This window comes from Notolabrus celidotus, chromosome 16 (assembly GCF_009762535.1).
Source record: "Notolabrus celidotus isolate fNotCel1 chromosome 16, fNotCel1.pri, whole genome shotgun sequence".
Taxonomy (NCBI): domain Eukaryota; kingdom Metazoa; phylum Chordata; class Actinopteri; order Labriformes; family Labridae; genus Notolabrus; species Notolabrus celidotus.
This window is the reverse complement of record NC_048287.1, coordinates 9,153,963-9,175,941: the sequence shown is the minus strand read 5'-3', so window position 1 is coordinate 9,175,941 and position 21,979 is coordinate 9,153,963. Positions and strand designations below refer to the sequence as shown.

Sequence of the window (21,979 nt, the reverse complement as noted above, 5' to 3'; positions counted from 1 at the left end):
CACAGACACATCTGATGAGTCTGATTAGGAGGTCACTGGAGGTGAAGCTGCTCTCCCTGAAAGATTCAAGTCCAAAGGTGGTAAGATCTTTTGGAGCTCAGTACCTCATGATGTACATGGCAAGGCAGCTGCTGCACATGTCATCTAAAAAGAGTCATCATATATGACAAACCTTTAAGGAAGAAAAGTCCATGGCGACATGTGGAAGGTCATTGATGAGGAATACCTGGATGCTTATATTACTTTTTTTGCCTTTTTCTTGAAGTAATTATGTATGGGTCGAAACTGACCCGTAACACCATAGATGTTACTATAGTTAATAATATTGAAATGAAAAATAAATAAAACACATTTATTTCAGAGATGTGTTCTAATACCCTTCAGTAATAGTCAGGTAACACAACAACCTTTACTTTAATTATATAATTCTCTTGAGGTTCAGTTTACCATTTTTTAAAATTGAAATCGAGGGGTATACTGACCAAAAAAGGCAGAGAGGCCCACACCAAAAATATTAAAACCAAAATGTTCATGGATAAGGAAGCCTAACAAGGTAACCAAGAGATGAGAAACCAATTGGCTGATAGTAAATTGTTTTTAGTGTATTTTACAGCTGATTTAAGACACGGGTCGAAACCGACCCGTTAACACAAGAGATGGTAACAGAAATCTAACACAATAGGAAGGTTAAAAGAGCCAAGATCATGATGACAAATGCAAACCTTGATGCTTCAAAACAGAAGTCAACAAAACACTGGGTCACAGCTCATTGGTTGTAAGCTCCTTGTACACCGTGTAGTGTGCTCACTGCTGCCACTGGTGGAAAAGAGGAGTATTACAGAAATATGAATAAATGATCAAATGGTACGTTTATGTCCCTCCTTCTGTTCTTTCAGTGCTCTGGTCAGTTTGTGGAAAATAAAGGAAATCCTCCCTGGTTCATGCTGACCTTTATCACTTCAGACCACATGTTTTCAGTCATTTTGCATCTGGTGTCACTGATCTCCAATTTACTGGTTTGTTTTTACCCTAAGAGGCTGCTGAAACTGTAAAATCATGTTTTCTTTTTCATTCTGGCAGACACATCAAGTCCTCAAGCTACCTGGGATCAACAAATCACTAGCACTGAAACATCTTTCAGTTTTTCCAAAAGACTTTATTAGCAGTCGACTGTTTTTGGTCAGAGATTTAGCACAAATCTATTTTAGCCAAAATCAGAGTCTCAATAAAACCCCAGTTAGCATGAAGCGTGGATACACTGTGTTAACCAAGCTTTTGTTAAACTAAACTGATAACTGATAACTGTTTGTTCACCCCAATCTCATCTCATCTCATGATCAAATATGATGGAAAACAAGGTTTTAGGACTCTTAAAGTGTCTGGATAAATATGTTTTTTGTTTGCCTGAAGGTCTATGATCAAAACTTGGTTAATAAATGTATTTTCTGAACGTTACTGTGGAGGAGTTTTGCATCCTTCAACTGAGATCTAACCAAGCTGTTCTTCAGAGACTTGAACCTCGTAGGACTCATTGCTCACCTTTAAACTCCAGATTTAAGACATGAACAGAAACCTGAGCATCAATGAAAAAGAGACTCAGAGCGTGTGGACAAATATCAAAATAGTCGATTTTATTTATACTGTATTAAAGTTATAAACACATCAGGCAGTGGTTGAACTCATCACCATACAGACGTGGGAGCCGATCAGTCTCATTGATAATCTCCCAGAGCTGATTACAGTACAGTGATAATCTTTCTCTGCCTTCCTCAGTGGTTCTTCAACAAACCGAAGCCGACCAAACACATGTTTGGATGTCATGGTTACATCATAAAATCATCAGTAAAATGTAAGAGTCATTCAGGTTTCAATCTCAACTGCAGCTAAAAAAAACAAAAAAACACATTAGAACTTCAAGTTCAGGACTTAAAACATCTGAGACAGTTTAATCCTTCATTACAAACATCTCAAACCAAGAGAGAGCGAGAGAGAGAGTCTTAAACCTGTGACCCTCTGAGTTTCCTTCAGCGTTAGCAGTTTAAATTAAACAACAAATATAACATCAACAAAAACATGAAATCATTTCAGGCCTTCCAAGTCCAGCTTAAGCAGCAGATCGACCTTAAACCCCTCAGCATGTTTCAAACAAAGAGATCCAGGAGAATCGTCTGTCCAGATATATAAATTTTACACTACATAAAAACTGACGTTTCTCTAAAGTTTGTTTTACTGCACACGTCTGTCACCTTCTGAATTTAGTGAAAACCATGAAAAAGTTTGACCCCAATGTACGAGTCATCTGAAAACTCACTGAGACAAGCTGTTCACCTCAGAGTGAGATCATAAAACAGGAGAGTTCAAAAGTCACTGACAGAAAATGAGGACTTCACTTTAGTTTCTAACAAGATTTATGATTCATCATAATTTTTTGTAAAATACAAAAAAGTTAAAAGATTTTAAAAAATAGTAAAAATGTCAAAAATAGTCAGAAATCATTGATGAAATGTCAAAAAATAAAATTTTAAATAAAAAAGATGAAATGTAAGAAGAATCAAAATTTGTAACGTTTAACAACAAGTAAAAATTTAAATGTCATGAATAAAGTAGATATGTTGTTGATAGGATGGAAATGTTACAAATAAATCTGAAATACTAGAAAATGAGTCAAATGGTCAAAGTTTATCAAAATGTTGGACTGTGGCAATAAATGAGAAATGTTGAGATCAAAGGTAACTGAGGTTCAAATATTTGAAATAACATCAAAAGGTCAAAATGTTAAGAACAAAATGAACGGAGGTGTTTAATTTAGGACAGATTTAAAATGTTAAGAGTTCACCTGAAATCCCCAGAATTAATCTGAAATGTGGAAAATAAATATTAGATGTCCGGAGTAAAGTAAAGACTTTTAGAAATCAAGTCAAATTTTGGAAATAAGATGCAAGAAGGACAAAGATGAAATGTTTTATAAAATAATGTTAAAATGTTAGGAATAAATGTGAAATGTCAATTAAAGATGATGTTTCGGTAATGAAATAGAAATATTAACTTTGTTGAAATGCTATGTAGAAGTCAGATGATAAACACTGAGGTTAAAGTGAAAATGTTAGAAACAAAGTTTTAACCTTGAAAACAAGATCTGATCAAAATTTAGAAAATATAGTTAAAACGTTCAGAACAAAGACTCAGATAAAAAAGATGTATAAATGTTGATGAAGAGATGAAATGTTAAAGATGAAATGAAAATTGTAAGTGAAATGTTAAAATACACAAAGTTTTGTAGTATTGAGAAGTTGAACTGTGTGAACTTGAACTTGAGTGAAGTTAATCTCAAATTATAAAGACTCTTCCTCTGATTTATTTTCTCTGACCGCTCTCTTGTTCTCAAAGTCTGACTTCATTTCAACAGGAAGAGATGTTCTTCATCTTTATTTTAAGCTCCGCCTCCTGTAATCTGTAAACATGTGAACCTGATCTGTTCTTCATGTTCAACACACTGAGGCTGTAACACCGTCACATCATCTCTGCTGTATTCAGTCTCATCTCCACTCACTGATCCAGAAGCAGCTGATCTTTAAACATCTCAATCTGCTCCTCATCACACACACACACACACACACACACACACACACACACACACACACACACACACACACACACACACACACACACACACACACACACACACACACACACACACACACACACACACACACACACACACACACACACACACAGAATCATCAAGTTAAAACCACTCATGTTTTGGCAACTTCAAACTAAGATTTCCGAAGTTTCAGACAGAAGCGTGGTCCTCTAGTGAAACATTATCTGCTGTTGGAGCAGTTCTGATCCAGATCCATCCTTATACGCATCACGGTGTGTCTCTACCTTCCAGAGTATCAACATCTGTGTTTGAGGAGCTCACACTGCAGATGGTACACAGAGAGGGGTGAGACAGGTCCTCAGTAATCTGTAGCTTCAAGTCTTCTTCACTACAGCACGATGTTCATTTAGTAAATGATGATCCCATTTAGAGTTTGAACACAAGGAAGCAGGGGAGGAGTTAGACAGGCATGTTTGTTTTGATTGGTTGGTTTTAAATTGTGTTTTTGTTTTAAACTATCCTCATTGTGGTTTAAATGTCACAGTAAGTTTGTGAGAATGAATTCCTCTGTGGATCTGACTCCAGAGGAAGAAACAAGATCAGGGTTTGTTTTCTAATCTAGTGTCCAAGTGGTGATATTTGTTCTGACCTGAAGTTTGTGTGATATGACTAATTGATTAATTGATTATCATTATGAAGCAGCTGAATTTGTGAGCATATCTCCTGACCCCTGGACTCTCAGAGGCCTTGAGTCTTATCAGCCAACCAAGGATCTGATCAGCTGTTGCATCCGTTTGGACTCACTGCTCTGTGCTTCTCGTTGAGTGCAAGGGGAAATGTTGGCTGTACTTCTGTGTTTTGTGTTTAACCAGATGGCATATTAGCTGGATGCTAGAACCTGCTGACTAGCCCAGCAGGCTACAGATACATCACAAGTTTCTGAGCTCTGATTGGTTGTAACATCTAGAGACATTTTCAGTCTGCGTCCATCAAAACAAACAGAATGTGTTGTGTGATGTCTGAGTATGACTGACATCCTCTCTGTGAGCCTCTCTCTGACAGACGTGTGGATGTGATACGTAGTTAGCTGGTCCTGGATCAGGCTACTGTAGTTAGTTAGGTTGGAGTCTCCGTCCTTGAAGCAGAAGCTGTAATTGTAACCATCAGGCTTCATGTAATGACCCTGTTTATCACTTAAAAGCTGCTTTCTCTCCCTCTGCACACAACTCTCTGCTTCTGATTACTCCTACAGATCCAAACAGAAACATCAGATGTGAACAGTTGGATCAATAACAATAGGTTCTTTCAGAATCATTGCAAAATCTTTCCCCACATTTGAACCATCAGACTATCTGTCTCCAAGTGGATGGGATGAAGATCCACACTGACACACACTGACACTTCTCCCTCTGTGGGTGATTGGAGTTATTTTCTGCTCCCAGCCTCCACCTCTGAGTGTGACGCTGGATACACAGAGTGAAGACCAAACAAAGAGGGCCCAGAAAACAAGGCACGGTGCCATCAACTGTTCATGTCCTTCTGTGAAAGTCTGGACTCTGTGAGTCCATGCTGATCCTGAACCAGCACCCTGATCCAGAAGCTCACTCACTAACAGGCCGTCTCTCTGTGCTGCCGATTCCTTCATGACTCCCAGTGTCAGCTGATATTCTTTGGTCTGAGAGGGCGTTCCTCTGAGTACAGCTCTCTCCCTCTTCCACACGTCACATTGTCTGATCCGGTTTGTACCCAGCTCTCAGCTCCAGCTAACGTCATAATGAGTCCAGCCCTCAGGGGGAGCCAGGAACACCCTGCGACCGCGGTACAGGAAGCTGACCACACCCCTGTAACCTGTGCGAGGAACTCCAGACTTCAAGTCGTCCATGACACCCAGGTTTCGGGCAAAGACTTTAAAACTGTCGCGGCTCGAGTACTGGACCCTGAATGGTCCAGGACCCTTTAAGCTGCCCCCCTGTTGCAGGTCTTCAATCTTCACCAAGGGGGCGCTGTAAGTCTCCTGGATGAACAGGACCTGGTACTTGTCTTTCAGTAAATAAGATAAATCCAGTTTGGTGAAAGGCACAAACTCCGTGTTGAGTTTAATGTAGCGCAGGTACTGGTCGAAGAACTGACCTAAACTCACGCCTTTACGGCCGAACGTGATCGTCCGCGAGATCTCGGGCCGGATGCAGGAGCGGTCTTTACGCTGCTCCGGTTGACGCATCCAGTCATCCCAGAAGGCCGAGGGCCATTTGGGCTCCAGCTCGTCCCACATGTCCTTCAGCAGCATCCAGCCCAGCCCGGGGAAGAAGTCTGTCCTGTGCAGGAGCTGGGCTTTGGAGGGATCCACCAACGCGTCTCTACCGTTATCGTTCCAGGCAGAGACACACCACAGGGAGGGGTCTGAGCGCAGGATCGGATACAGGGCCCGGAAATACTCAAAGAAGTCTGGCGCCACCTGGAGGAGGGAGATAACTAGAGTGAGATCTGATCCAAACATAACAACACAAACCAGGAGAAGAGCATTTAGAAAACCTTTACTCTTTAGTCTAAAGGATACAGTTAAAAGACCAGATCAAAGCGTTTGAGCTGCTGAAAGCTGTCACAGCACAAACAATCTGAGAGTAAGGTAACCCAGGTAAACCACCACATCCTCTCTGGTCGCCAGCAGGTCAGACTCCCAGAGGATGCAGGGTAATCTGAACCTGATGGGAAGATGTGGTTCAGTTTTGTTTTGGGGTAATTCAATCTGTGTGTCACTTAGTCCTGGATTAACCTTTAGTCTGAGTCAGCAGACTGTAAAAGGCCGGTTCACATGTAATCCGGGTTTATTCTAAATTTGTGACAGATTAAACAAACGGTCAATAAGCTCAGTCTGTTTCCACTTTTAAATACCCAGTTTATCTGACTGGATGACCTCTTGTTTGTGAGGCTGGATATCCAGTAATCACAGGACTGAGGGTTCATGAGGACTCTACAGTTTTGAGAAGAACAGGTCTTTTCACCTCACACTTCACACACACTCGTGGACTTTGTTTTGACCCGTGACTGGTGATGGGCATTTTGTATTTATACGTGTGCCTCTGCTCGCAGCCTTCACAGTCTGTACAGAGTGTATCATAGAGCACCGAGGCTCAGTACAGCCTCTTCTCTTCTCACTGTTAGATTAATATCCTCAGATGATTTAGACTTTAAACGCTGACTCAGACTTCTGTATACTTCATTAAGCCCTCCTGCTCTGAAGTCCCAGCTTCCTCTCCTTCTTTCAGTCCTGAAGGACGGTAATCTCAACCTTTGCTCTCTGGATTATTGATCCAAAATGTGTTGATCCAAAAGTCTGAGCTGAAAGAAACCAGAAAGCTTTCTGAATGAACTACATGTTCAAGTTTTCTGCTTTCATATTGAATCTACTGTATTGGTCCAAATGTAAGACGATGCTGATGAAAATATTTCAGCTCAGTGACAGCTGTCTCTGCTGCAGTGATAACAATTATCTTCAACTCAGCATCCTAACTCTGCCTCAGTTGTTGAATAACGCCGCCTACTACTGAGTGTCCTTGTTCTTGACGATCACCATGTCTCTCCATCTTTCATCCCCCTGCTGCTGTAGTTGTGAGTGACAGCTAGCCTCAGTCATGAGGGGTACACTCGCTTTACAGTTAACTAAAGTAATTTTGCTCTTGTTCACATACTACAGGGTCAGAGAGTCACTTACTGCTGATAGGAGCCTCATACAACCACAAATTATAAAAACATGACTTTCCCTTTAAGTAACTGTGTAATATGTATTCTGATTATTCAGTGAATAGTTTCTATAGTCAATGACTAGTCAGCTGTTAAAACAGTCATGATCCTTCTTTGTTCTCTGAGCTCAGGGAGGAACAGCTCCCTCTGAGCGGTCTGTCAGAAACATGTTTATGTGTGGTCCTGAAGGAATCAGGGTTGAAAACATCAACTCTCATTGCAACATCGCTGGTTTGAGGCCAGCTGGGAACATTTGGTTCATGCCATGCTCCATCTGCCCCTCTCCCCTCACGTCCAGTCATCTGTTCACTGCTGACTTTAAAAATGCATCAAAACTTCACAGGAATGAAACGTGAGTTTAAAAAAGACGAGTTTGAATATGAGGGTCCACTGCTGGGCCTCTGGATCAGCCACAGGTCAGCTTTTATAGACAGGCAGAGCTGTTCTCTGAGCTGTCAGCAGTACAGAAAAGAGGAAGCCACTTTAGAGCAGTTATGTAAGTAAATCCAGATTTTCTGCTCACTGCTGAAATTATAGCTGATTTACAGAGAACAGTTTCTCCCTCCAGCTGCTGCCTCAAGTCAAAATGAGTTGGAGTTTCCTGTTCTTGTTTCCTGCTGCTCAGGCACTTTTTACACCTGAATGTTCACTTCTACATCTTCACTGTGTGGAAGCAGCATAAATAATCTCATTATCAGATAAATCTCAGCACACTGGGATTACAGCTCAGAATATCTGACAGTGTTTGCTCTTTCATGGTGTTGCTCAGTGTTTCAGCTGTGACTGAAGCAATGCTTCATGCCTGAGCTGCTGCTGCTGCTCTTCCACAGGAATCTCATCTGTACTGAAGATTATTTAAAGACAAATATGGAACCAGAGGGAGCAGCTCCATCATCATTAACCCACATCTGAATGGGAGCCACATGTAATTAGACTGTTACCGCAGAGAGGCAGTCTGAGCTGCTCCACGCAGACTGAGCCACCAGCAGGAGCATCATTATGAGAGCTTCAACCCTCAGACTTTACTTTAGCGTTCCTACTCCTCTAGAGGGCCCAGATTTAGCACACACGTCTGCTCTCTGTGGAAACGTGCACAAATGAGTGTATGAGAAAATAACTAATGACAGACAGACTGACAGACAGACTGACTGACTGACTGACTGACTGACTGACTGACTGACTGACTGACTGACATACATACATGCTGTTTGAATCCCTTCCTCAGTGTAAAACATCATTCAGCTGTATTTTACAGTCAACTGGGACAAAAAGAAACATTCTTATATCATTATGACGATCACTTCAAGAGATTTAAGCTTTAAGTGTTATATCAGATCTGTTAGCCTCAGCTGTGTGTCCTCCTGCTCTTTATGGGACCATGCTGGATCGTATTTCTATTAAATTAGAAACAGCCAGTTACATCACCTTTTTATAGAAAACAAACTCGAATGGCTAAAACAGCAAGTTACCCTCACAGAAACATAAGTTTCTGATCCAGTGATGACTTCTTAAGTGCTGTGTCACACAAACGTTGGGTTGGATTTTAATTCCACATCATCAGTTACAAAACAGCTCGGAGAAACTGACTGTTGGGGAGAGAGGTAGAGCAGCAGCTCCTGTGTCCTGTGAGATTGAAACTCCTGTTATCATCAGTGCAGTGTGGTGTATGTGTAGAGAGCATAGACTGTATAATAAATGGACGTAGTATCAGTGACGTCACCCATCTGTTTCTGAAGCCCTGTTTTGAAGCCTATCGTCGGTGGGAGCCATGTTGGAAATGCTGAACTCAACCTAACTTCTGTTGAGCTAGTGTGAGGTAAAGGGGCGGGCTTTACAGTGCTTGCGTCTGTCAGTCAAGTCAACTGCACCTATAATTATGACTCATAATCTTAATATCTTCGAAACTGTGGTGTTCTGAAAAAATTCAACCCCTGTACAGTGTGTGCCGATCGAGAAACAAGCTACTCAGACTACACTCGTCTTTTGCACCAGGCTGTAACATGTTTATTTCTGCTGTAAAGATCGTCTTTTTTGAATTGGTGTGTATGTGGTTTCCGGTACTTCCGGAGCCAGCCTCAAATGGACGCTCATGGAACTGCAGTTTTTAACACTTCCATGTTAACCGCCCATTGGCTTCAATTCTCACAACTGAGGTTGCCCCTTGGTAAAGAGTGATGTAACAGCTGTTTGTGGTTAAAAATCATCTTCCTCTTAAATCTCTGTAGAGATCATGTCTGTAATGTTGTCAGACACTTATAATAACAATCTGAGCCTGTCAGGGACAAAAACAAGAACTGTTCTGACACCAAGATCCATCAAGGATTATGCTAAAGACATTACAGCCTGTTTACCTGCTGCAGACATTCAGAGACTTTTAGACCCCAGACTATGTCAAAACAAGGCTCAGGTTTATAATTTATAATTTTGTTATCCCTCGTAGCATTTAGGCAGAGATGCATCTCTGTACTGATGAAATTATCTTGCATGCATACTGATGTGGGGTTTGGATTTGACTTTTTGGCAGCAGTAACCCCGTTTATGTTCAAACTTTAGGGAAGAGCTCTCCTCTTTGTTTCCAATGTTTTATTTGTCCTCCCACCGACAGAACATATCTGTCTAATAAATAATAAAGATGCTAAATGGAGGTCTGATATCCTTTGTTGGGCTGTCCAGGTATTGTCTATGAGGGAAACACTGGAGGTGCATTACCTTTAAACTCTTAACCTGCTGCCTCCATGTCTGTTCACCTCTGATCAGCTACAGATGGAGAGACGTAATGACATCAAATAAGAGGAGTGAAGGGCTGACAGTGCCTTCTGCTGTTATAACGTAATACCTAAATTCTTTTTCATCTCAGTGATTTGAATGATTCTTCTTGTGTACAGACCTTCACCTGTCTAACCAGGTACTCTTACACCTCTGATCACATGTGAGTCATATGAGTAAAGATCACTAACCTCCAGGTCGTCCTCCACGATGACCACGTTGGAGTGAGAGAACCTGTTGAACACCTGGTTCAGCGCCCAGCGGTAATGTCGGGCGATCTTGTAGTAACCCTGGAACTTCCTGTGCTCGGGTCGGACTCTGATGTCAGACACGTCCGGCTGGCGGATGTGAGTCAACTGCTCTCCATACGAGCCAATCACACGAGCCGTCTCTCCGTGGCCGCAATCCTGGCTGACGATGATTGGGAAAAGCTCTGGGGAGGGGCGGTACTGGATGAGTTTGTCCAGGCTGCGTTTGACCGTCACTCTGTCGCAGGCGATGACCAGGATAGGAATGATGACTTCTGGGCTGGAGGAGGACAGTTTGTTGGTCTTTAGCTCCTCCTTTAGTTCAGTGGCATGCTGCTGCTCCACCTTAGACACAGCTGCTGTGGGAGCAGGTTTCTGTGTCTGTCTCACCTCCATCTGGTCCTTGACCTTGACGCCATCTTTGACAGGAGGTGGATGTTTGTGATCCTGCTGGACCACTTCATGTTTGACGTCTTTCTTCTCCTCTGTGTCTCTCTTCCCGACATCTCTCTGTCGAGCCCATACCGCCCTGTGACCCTCGATCTGCTTCAGCAGCTTTTTTTGCGTCTCCAGCTGAACCTCGACCTCCTCTGCCAGCCGGATAACCTCGCCAGCCAGGTTGACCTGACCTCCTTTCCCCCTGCCCATCCCCCACTCCTCCTTCCCAACGGGCTCAGCTCCTCCACCCTCCCCGAGGCGGCCGCTGGGGGGGCGACCCCACAGATACAGCAGAAGAAGAGCGTTCCATGCTACGAACAGGAAACCACCGCATAGTATCAGAGAGCTTTTCTTACGAACCATGGCCCAAAGACAGGAGGAGAGGGAGGGGAGGAAAAGGCTGTAAGGAAGGGAACAAGTGAAGGAGGCAGAGAGAGGATCCTACAGACGCCCAGGCATGCAGGGACTCTGTCACATTGTCATTATTTCAAACCCCAGAGTCATCCTGTGTGTGGTCAGGAGGGTGTCAGGAGGACCATTATCCCCTCTGTAATGACTTTACATGATCCTGATGAGGAATGCATGCAGTCCATGAAACACCACGCTGAGACCGAGAGGACGAACAGGAGGAGGAAGATAAAAGAAGAAGCAGAGGAAAGCTGGGGTCACTCGGGGCTGAGATGTTGCTCTGTGGTTGTTATCATTCAGCCATTGCCCTGAAAACAGAACAAACAAACAGTCAATAGGATGAAGCTGGGATAATACCCGGCAGACATAAACTGATCATCACAGTGAGAATGAAATTGGTAACACTCTTAACAGCATCGTCACGCTGTAATGTCAGACATGTTGTGTCCGATCTGCATAACAACCATCAGATAGAGAGGATGGCCGAACACCAGAAGAAGCTCAACACAGGGTCTCTAGAGCGATCATGTTGAAACAAACAAAGGTCTGAGGACAGGTAGGTCTGCTGATATAACTCACTGCTGAGGAAGAGAACTGAGAATTTGCGTTGTCCTCCGAAGACGAGGAAACTGTTACCATAACCAGAAAGGGAACATGATCTTAGTCACGTGACAGAAGTTTGGGTGTGGACTGCTACGGTCTGCAAAACATGCCATAACTGGCAGCTACCATAAAGTTTAGTGTATGAGACTAGGGCTGGGCGATAATTCGATAACGATAATTATCGTGATATAATTTTTCTCAAAAGAAATATAACAAATGTTTAATAGAAATTCGGTATAATTAAACCTGTTATTACACCTCCAAACCACTGGAAAGAGAGGGGGCGCTAATGAGCCTTAAACGCTAGTTGCACCCAACATTCGACAAAAGGAGAAGACTGCATTGAACAGCCAATCATGTTGCAGGGTGAGAGGTAGGCGGGGCTTAAAGACGTTTGGAGCAGAATGTAAAAATAGCTTAGACGAGCGACGGCGACACTGAAGAAAACTCAAAACCTAGCAGCTCAAAGCAGAGTCGTTAGTCTGACACTGTGTCGACTCTGCTTTAACTATTAACTTAATACACTTCATTAAATATAATTTCAGGATGAGGGTAAAGGAAGAGCACAGAGACAACTTCTGCTGTGAACACGTTTAATGTCCACCACGACCGTAGTACAACTGAACACTAAATAACCATGATGCATTCATTGTACTGTGGGTGCGACAACATCACTCTGCCTGTAATTCTTAGTAATCTTAAAAGGGAGAGCACAACTCAAAACAATACTCTACTAAACTCATAGACTGTACACAATTTGATATTTCTTTGCTTTAAATGTAAATGAAATTATGCAAATAACCTCAACCTGAGAAAAATAAGAATCTACAAACTAAAATTTCACAAAAATCTCATCTTACATTAAAGACCTGCTTCCTGAGCTTGACTCCTGTACAGGTAGCTAACAGGTATGCTAACTCCTCACAGTGAAAGCAGTTGATACTACAGAGCTACACAGCTGCCCAGAGACTGAACATTGTGGACTGACTCAGACGAAATCCTCAAACAGGAATACGGTTTAGACCTTTTACCCAGAAAAAGACTGTCTCAGTTACCTGTGTGACTAGTATTCTGGATTCAACATTTTCTTCTCTTAAATAAAAAGAAGACAAACCTTTTGATTAATAAACTCTATTAAAGCGGATGAGCAGTCTGTTTCCAGGCCTCCATCATCACAACAAAGATTCTATTCAAACTGGCAGCACCAAATAAAAACATGTCCTGAAAAATACCAGCTTACAGTAATGTAATAAATGAAGGTGATCATATTTTTCACTGAATCACTCGGTGCTAGTTTACAGTCAGGCATGTGATCAGCTGGTCGGTCTTTAAGTCTGTCAGCTCAGTCTACAGGCTCTCCCTCTGCTCCGATGCTTCACTTCTCATTGACTCTCTACTTATAACGGCTTGTTTAAACCTCCTGTCTTCACTTCTTATCCTCTCTGTTTGAGCGGTTTCTTCTTCAACCGCTGCAGGGTTGTAGTTTGCTCCGGGTACAGAAAAGGACCTTATTAAAGGAAAGCAAATATTCAAATGTCAGCAGCTTACAGCAGCTGTCAGCTGACACATGATGGTGAACCAGCATGTCAGGACAATCTATCATCTGTAACATTGAACACACAACAACGCCCAACATTATGAGGAAGTTAAATATCAGACCGGCTCTGCAGCTCGCTCTGTTCACGCTGCAGTCAGGTTTTAACTGAACAAACAGGGAATTTTTCCATCTAAGAGGCCAAATCTATAAAATGTAAAAACCCATGACTTTATGAGACTTACTCAGGAGGGCCAAACTCATTCTGAGAATGAGGGATACACGTGGAGAGGCTGAGGGTCTGTACCCTGAACAGACGTCCTGGGGGACTCTTTATCTGATGTTCTGTCTGTGAACCAGAGACACACATGAACTCAGAGACATAAGCCTTTTATTACTAAAGAACAGGACAGCAGCTGCTGCTTATGATTCATGTTCCTCCTCTGAAACCAACAACAGGAGATAAATGCTGTTTCTCTTTGTGCCCAGTAGCTCAGAGGAAAAGTTGACCTGATATAGAACCAGAACTTACTCACTGAATGTGCTGCCTGTTGGTACAATTGTTGCTGAGAGGAAACTCTGAGAGCAGGGTAATAACTCAGTAAATATGGGATTACTCAGCAGTCCACAGAATCCAGATGACCAAATTAGGACACACAGATGTGGTTGTAAAAGATGTAGTGACTACAGAGGAGCTTCTAACTGCAGAGGTATTGTAGTCAGAAGTTCATATCAGGATAGACCAGAACCAAAGCCAGAATCCAAACACTTAAGACCAAAACTTTAAGTTTAACTACACCATGACTCTGATGCATCTGTAAGCCAGAGGTCCAGTCAGTTTGAGCTAAAACAAATCAGTCTAACAAAGCTGGTTTAAGCCACTGATAGATATTCATATATCAAATTTTCTCCAGTTGACGTCTGAAAATATCACTCTCGACTCCAGGAAACACAAATGGTTCAGACTCAGGTACATGTGAGATATCCGGCTCTCCTAGCAGGCACAAACAGATGGACCGTCTGAAAACATCACGCCTCCTGACAGAGCTGTGGTCAGTGAAGAGCAGAAAAAGAGAGAATCTAAAGCAGCTTTCATTGTTTTCACACCGCCTCGATCACCGAATGGAAATAAAACCTCTACAGCACCCGTATCTATCCAACAACAGCCTCTGACATCCAAACTGCTCAGTATGTTTGATACCACGTCCATACGAAGGCACAGTGGAGGAAATGTTTTTATTCTTTTGTCCAGCTAACTTTGACAGCAGCTAGCTAATGCAAATTTGTGACATGGCACGGTGATTCTATATATTCTTTTATGACCACAGCTAGCTCATGCTAACTACAAGAAGCTGAGTGATGTTTACACAGCTAGCTGATGATTACTACAACAACAAGCACAGCTAGCTAACGTCTACAGCCCTTAATGTTTATTAAAAGTACCAAACATAAATTAAGCCATATAACAATAACAACAGCTTGCTAACTTACACAGATACTTACAAAAATTTTAACTAAATACTAAAGCTACCAAGCTTTAATGAAGCTAACTAACACAAATTACAGCTGCCTTATATCTACTGCAGCAAGCTAGTGTTAATAAAATTAGCTAACCCTCTTAAACATAAACATGCAGATGCTGCTTTCTGGCTTGTGAGATATGCCTGCACGGCCATCTTGGAAAGGGGTTAATACATGTCTGATGTATGTGAAAAAACAAACGACTTTAAAACTTCTTCAGCAAGTTAGAACTGTTTTAACTTAGGATGAACCTCCTGCCATTATAGACTATCATTCATTAGGAGGTGCGGCTCCCCCTCTCCAATATGGCTGCTGTGTTGATGTGTTGCTCCTATGGACAGCAGTGGCTGACTAGAGCTACCAAACATTGAGAAGCTAGCTTACTCTAGTCTAAACACAACTTGGTGTATCCTACAAGTACAAAACATTAGCTAGAGTTTGGTTACTAACGAACTAAAAACATGTCAGGATGTTTGAAGGACAGTAAATTAATTAATTAGCCACTCTGAATATAATGTACCACAACTTCCACGGAGGCACCTGACACCACTGAGCCTTGCCACTCGTCTTAGAGCTGTGTAATACTCTCAGCATAATGAAACCATTCATACAGTCAGTCCAATATTTGAACTTGTCAGGAAAAACAGGCCACAGTACAAACATTTAAATGCTCACACAGACATCGGGTCTGTACTTTGAATCACAGTGCAATCATTGTTGCAAAATTACTTTTAACATTGACATATCTCAAAAGTCTGAGTTCATCACCACGGACCATAAAAAAACATATTCTGTTAACAGTCATTGATCTTTCAGTTTAGTTTGTCATTTCACCTGCAGGAGGGAGGTCTGGATATAATGTTCATGCTTTAACACCATGTTGACCACCGTGCCGTCAGAAGCAGCTAAACTAGCTATCAGCTACCCTCAGATACACCTGTGATCATTTAGTGGTGGAAAAAAAAAGACTTTTGGGGATTTTGACCCAACAAAGGTAACTAATCTGCAACAGTCCAAACCACCAGTTGAAACATGCTGCAGAAAATCAAACAACTGTATTAATGGGAAAACCTGCTGAAGATACAATAAATTAAGCAAAATCAAAAACACATTTCATCATATCTTAACTTATTGTACTAATGCATAGTGTACTGTATCGTATTGAATCATATCGTATAGTGTCGGATCGTATCTTATTGAATTGTAATGTATATATCATTTGGTGCCCAGGCAGTGTTTCTGCAGTAGGTTTATTTATTTGCTGTGCACTCCTTAAATGTGTGTTTCTTAATTTGCATGACTTCTCCGAATGGAAATCATTAAGCAGCTCGGATGTCTTTATCTGTAATTCTGGATTCAGTTTGGACTTGATACAAACACAGGTGTTGTGTGAAACATGAGGAGCAGCAGATAGAAAAATAAACTGTGATTCAGAGCTTATGAGCAAGCTTTAAGATTTTTTTTTTTTTTTTTACATTTTAAATCATTATCAAATAACTGAGTAATGTAATCCTGGATTCAGATTTCTCATATCGAACAGACCTACTACAGAGTCGAAGCAGAGTTTAGATTCTTTCTGATGTTATAATGATGGAGGATGAAGGAGGCCACTCCTCCTCCTCCTCAGCATTAGTGAAGCTTAAACCTATTACTGCTGATAAATATAGAAGCACAGTAATCCTGTAAAGATGGAGGGAGTGTGATCAGCGATTAGCTACAGGAGAAGAAAACCTCAAACATGCAACAAATTAACATGTCACACCTTAAAACCATAAAACACTCATCAACACACACTAACACACGCTCTCACAGGCTCACACATACTCAGCCGGTGTTTGAACTTAGAGAGCAGTCACATGACTGTGGTTCAGGTCAGGTCAGGGGTCTGTGGTCCGATCAGAATCCAACACTCTGATCCTCTTATTCAGTTTTTTAAAGTACAGCTTGTCTCAAACATGTCAAAGTTTCAGAGAAATGTCCCCGCGTGTAAAAACAGATCACGATACGAGGCTTTATTCATTTCTAGTTTGAGACTCCTCAGGGAATATAAAATCTGTTAGACACAGACCTTAAACTTTAATCCTTGAACACAGTTTTCACATTCATTCACAAAAGCTCCTGCATGATCACAAAGATATCTGCTTCGTCCTGAATAATCCATCGATTTAATGAAATGTTTCATGTTAGGAAAAAAAAAGAAATACTTCAATCATAGCTTTGTTACTTCTTGTTTTACGTCGTTTCAGAACTCAAATATATTCAGTCTGCACATTTTATATGAAACAGAGATAAAACACTCGATGTGAGGGGCTGAGAGAAAACAAAATGTTGTCTGACCTCTTTGATGAATATAATTTTACATCTTCACAGTTTGTGTACTTCTCTTTAAATTGTTGTCATCATCAGAAGTATAATAAATGAGGTTTTACATTTAACTTGTTTTCTACTGTTGTATATTTTTGTAGTTCATTTTTAGTACATATCATATTTTTTGTCGTAATCATATATCTTCTTCAGATTGGGAGATATTAGACCCAACTTTCTTAACCAAGTATTTCTGATTCTGATGAACTGTTTGTTCATAAAACGTTAGAATAAACAGCTGCAGATTAATTTTCTGTTTATCTGAGACAAACCATCGATAACAGTCTAGATATGTTTACAGATTTCATACACGCTTCATTCTCTAGAATATTCTTCCAAATGTGTTTATAATTGACTGTTAATTACTCTGAATATCAGACTACAGCATGACAGCTTATTGCTTTCTCTTCTTCATTATAATGTTCTTCATTTTTATGAACCAGAACACAGAGAGGTGAGATGGTTATGCACCTCATACTGACTCTCGAAACTCGATTATTACCTGTAGCTGATTTAAACTTAAGAGTGCTGTTCACAGACCCAGCTTTGTCTTCCGAGATAAGAAGTGCTTCAAACTAAACACACTAAACAAACTATGAAACAAAACACTGTTAAAACAAGTTATCCTAAGAATTAACTACACTAAACTTCATGAGATGTTAGAATATGAAAAAGTGAGGGTAATGAGAGAATCAGACGTACACAGCATGCAAGTGCTCTCTACAGATTAAGAAGCTCCTTTTTAAAAGAGGACAAAGAGGTCAGTCTGTGCTCCTAAAGCATTTTAACAAAACTATCCTGAAAGAAACAACAACCGCACCATAAACTACGTCCTTCAGTGACCAGAGAGTCTGAATCTTCATGCAACAGATCAGTCAGAGCAGAGGTCATGGGTAAAGGTGAGGGAGACACACAGGTAGAGTCCTGGATAGAAAGTAAAGAGAAGTTACCTGAGCTGAGAGCTGCACAGATCTGTCCTCTCTCTGTTCTTTCTAAGTAAAGTTAAGCAGAGCGAAGAGGATGGTCAGAGGGAGGGGGAGGAGGAGGAGGAGGAGGAAGAGGAGGAGGAGGGGTAGAGGGAGGGAAGAGTCTCCCACCCCTCCCTCCTCCTGTCCACGACATGGAGCAGGATGGATCATCCATCACAAACATCAGACACAGTAGCATCCTGCCAACAGATCACATGACTGAACTATGAAGGTTCAGAGTACTGGTTTGGTGAGCTAATGCTACATGCTATTGTTTACTTTCAGCTTAGTGCATATAATGCTGACATTAGCATGGCAGCTGTTTGGTTTAAAATCTGGATTACCACCAATGTGACAACAACCACAAAAACAACAAGTTTAACAGCATACTGAAAACAGATTACCATTAAAGTCTGAGTAACAATCAAAGGTAGTGACGTATGAAATCACATGTACAGTCTTTAGGGATGTGAGCGTGTTATTTACTGCTACCTTTTCTGTGAACAGAAATCAGAGTGATAATATAATATGGCGCAAAATAATAAACAAAGACGAACATCTCTCCCTTAGATTTAGAAACACGATGGAGAAAAATTTAGTTGGCTTTTGACTCAAACTGTTGCTTGTACTGATTTTACCTCAGTGTTTAACAGCAGGTCGTTGAACCCACAGTGTTGAGCGTTTAATGGTCACTGACTTTTTCCAGGTAGCAGACTGAGGATTTCAGTGTTGATGGCGTATTTAGAACAGTATCCTGAGTCCCTGCTACTCTGCAGACTTATCCCTACCTGCCCTGTATGATGTGATCTCTACACACATTCACAGTCTGATCCACAGCAACGTCAGGGACCGGAGTTTGATCACGGACAGATGTACTTCTGACGTTAGTCCAGTGAGTGTGCCGTGTCTGACAGCCCAATGCCTGGATGAAGACTTTAACACGAAGAAGACATTAAAGCAACACAGGAGGGCTTGGGCTCACAGTCACACAATAAATGACAACTGAAGAGTAAGAGCTGATCTTATCGATGTCGACCATCAAGAGCAGGTTATTTTTGGTTAAAGGTACAGGCTTATAATAAAGCCAAGTTGTACTTCTCTAATAATATGAAAGAGAAAATATCCTTACACTGACTGACATATATCCTTTATAGTTTGTATTTTTTTGGTCAGGTATTTTTTTTTATTTATATTTCACACTTTTTCAGATCCTTTAGATAGGGTCTCACCCCACAAGTGTCCAATATTACAAACAACTGAACAGAAACTACACAAAACTTATTAACAAGAAAAAAAAATAAACTACACTAAAATGTATTATTAAGAAATAATTAAATAAACTTCACTAAAACGTATCATTCAAAAAAGAAAAAAATAAGCTACACTAAAGCGTATTAAATATAAACTACACTCACTAATACTTATCATTAAATATAAATAAATAAACTACACTAAAACTTATCATTAAAAACTAATTAAATAAAATAAATTACAAAGTATCATTAAAAAATAAATAAATAAACTACACTACCGAACCAGCATTGAAGACAGCGTCAAACTAAACGAGATTAAATCTAAATAAAATAAAACAGGTCAAGTTTATATTAAACCTTCATCTTAACTTTATCAACATTCTAAATTAATCTGCTGTAAATGCGAAACTGTGGGGAGCCACTGAAGTCAAAAAGAGTATCCTTTTAATAAAATACCCTTATTACCTGTTCGCACGAGATCATTATATTTTTTCTCAATATAAACAATAAATATTTAGGACTTTAGGGGCTCTGTATAAATCTGGCTGTACTACATGATATAAACGTTGTGTTGTCTTACAAATTAAAAAGTTTTGCTGTATATTATTCCTTAAATCCTGCCTCTGCTGGGATCAGAATAATCCAGATTTATTGGATCAAGTTTCTCAATCCAACACAAAGTTTTCAAAAACACATTCTGATCCAGACTAAAGCTACATTATGAGCTCTAATCTGGTTTCAGATAATTTTGTCATTTTGTTCTGAAACATGCTTTCTGCAGATGTATCTATGAAGACAGATGAACTCAGACCACAGCGCCTTTCACAGCCGGTGATTTACCGACTGACCCGTTAACTCGGTAAACCGTGTACGGGCCCGGACTGTCCGATGGTTTCATGTTTAAATAATAGAAATGATAAATTCAGCCCAGTCTGTGTCCTGTCAGCTCCCCTGTGATCACAGCTTATCAGGGTAACAGAATGCTAAGCTAACAGCTGGCGTGCTGTAAGCTAGCAGGCTAACTCAGTCACAGTGAAGGTGTTTCATTGATAACCTGCCCGGAGCTGGAGCAGCAGGAGCGGCTCACACTCACCTCTCACAGCCGGGCCTGGACGTCTCCGCGCGGCTTCATCTCAAACCGAAGGAGGCTCCACCAGGCTGCAGCTAGCTAACAGGCTAGTCGAGCCACCCTGTGTTCCCCTCAGTGTCACATTCACAGCACATCTCTGTGCTCAGTAGCTCCTCTGCAGCCTGAACTTCTGCCTCTGGTTCCCCTCATCCCCCCCGGCTCTGCTCTGTATCCGGCCCCAGGGGCAGCTGTTGATAGCGGTCTAACCTCCAGAGTGTGCTCCGATAACGGTTCACTCGCAGCCTGCAGCCGGCTCCTGTATCCACAGACCCCCTGCTTTCCTCTGCCCCCCGCCCCTGCAGGGCCGGGAACAGAAGGGTGTCCAGAGGTGGCATGGGCCCGTCTGTAATCCAGTTGGCTATCCCCTTATTCTAATCAGTGATTGGCTACTTGCCTTGTTAGAGGCGGGACTTATATTGAGATCAACTTTAGGCTGCTAAAATAATCAAGCAGCAGACAGCATTCAGTGAGAAAAATGAAGCTAATTTGCTAGTGCAAAAAAACCTGCAGCTCCTCAGGTGTCCACTAGAGGCTGTCTACAAAAGTGAGTCAATCCCATAGACCAGGGGTTCCCATACTTTTCATCCCATGACCCCCAAAATAGAGGCGCCAAAGATTCGTGAACCCCACTGTCCTTAAAAGTGATCTAATGTGGCCTCATTTAGCTGGTCTGCAGAAAATTAGCCTACCTGTATGAGCCCATATCTGTGTTTCCTGTGCCGTTATGGATTAATCTACTACTACTGATGCTTTTGATAATTAACTGTTCACTAACCCTAAAGTTAGGGGTGGCAAAAAGAAAGGCAGAAAACTCATTACATTTTCAATGTTCAAGGTTTTATTTCAAGTTTAGCTACTATTTTTTTCAATATTCTTTATAATGGGTAAAATGTACTATTTCTAGATAACTTAAAAAAAAAAAAAAAAAAATTCTGGAAGACATCTCATGACCCCCCATTTGTGTCTTGCGACCCCCCAGGGGGTCCCAACCCACACTTTGGGAACCCCTGCCATAGACTGCATAAAATATGGGCGTAGTATCCCTGACTTCACCCATCTGTTTCTGAAGCTTGTTTTGAGGCCAATCGTCGGCGGGAGACATATTGCTGCTGTCGAGCGATTGTTAGAAAAAAGTTCACCCTCTGTACAGTGTGTGCCGATTGAGAAATGAGCTATTCAGACTAAACTCGTCTTTTGAACCAGGCTGTAAATATATTTATTTCTTCTGTAAAGATTGTCTTTTTTGAATTGGTGTGCATGTGGTTTCCGGTACTTCTGGAGCCAGCCACAAGCGGATCCTTGATGAACTGCAGTTTTTAGCACTTCCGCATTGGACTCATATTTTTAGACCGGAGGTTGCTGCTTGGTCAATCCCCATAGAGCCCCATGTTCACTGATTACC

The 21,979-nt window shown here is 41.3% G+C and overlaps 1 protein-coding gene across 3 annotated transcripts; it reads right to left on the bottom strand.

Moving 5' to 3' along the window:
- Positions 1-1,608: 1,608 nt before the first annotated feature.
- mgat1b (alpha-1,3-mannosyl-glycoprotein 2-beta-N-acetylglucosaminyltransferase b) lies at positions 1,609-20,969 on the bottom strand. 3 transcript variants are annotated; one of them, XM_034705104.1, is made up of 4 exons: positions 20,542-20,904; positions 13,588-13,691; positions 10,303-11,513; positions 4,774-6,059 (listed from the first exon to the last, which is right to left on the bottom strand). In XM_034705104.1, exons 3-4 carry the CDS (start codon positions 11,158-11,160, stop codon positions 5,358-5,360), a joined length of 1,560 nt encoding a protein of 519 aa, XP_034560995.1. In that variant the 5' UTR covers positions 11,161-11,513; positions 13,588-13,691; positions 20,542-20,904; the 3' UTR covers positions 4,774-5,357. The 3 variants fall into 3 exon arrangements, with proteins under 3 accessions (XP_034560993.1, XP_034560994.1, XP_034560995.1); XM_034705102.1 differs by lacking the exon at positions 13,588-13,691 and having other exon boundaries at positions 1,609-6,059; positions 20,542-20,969; XM_034705103.1 differs by lacking the exons at positions 13,588-13,691; positions 20,542-20,904 and adding an exon at positions 18,178-18,245 and having other exon boundaries at positions 1,609-6,059.
- Positions 20,970-21,979: the final 1,010 nt, after the last annotated feature.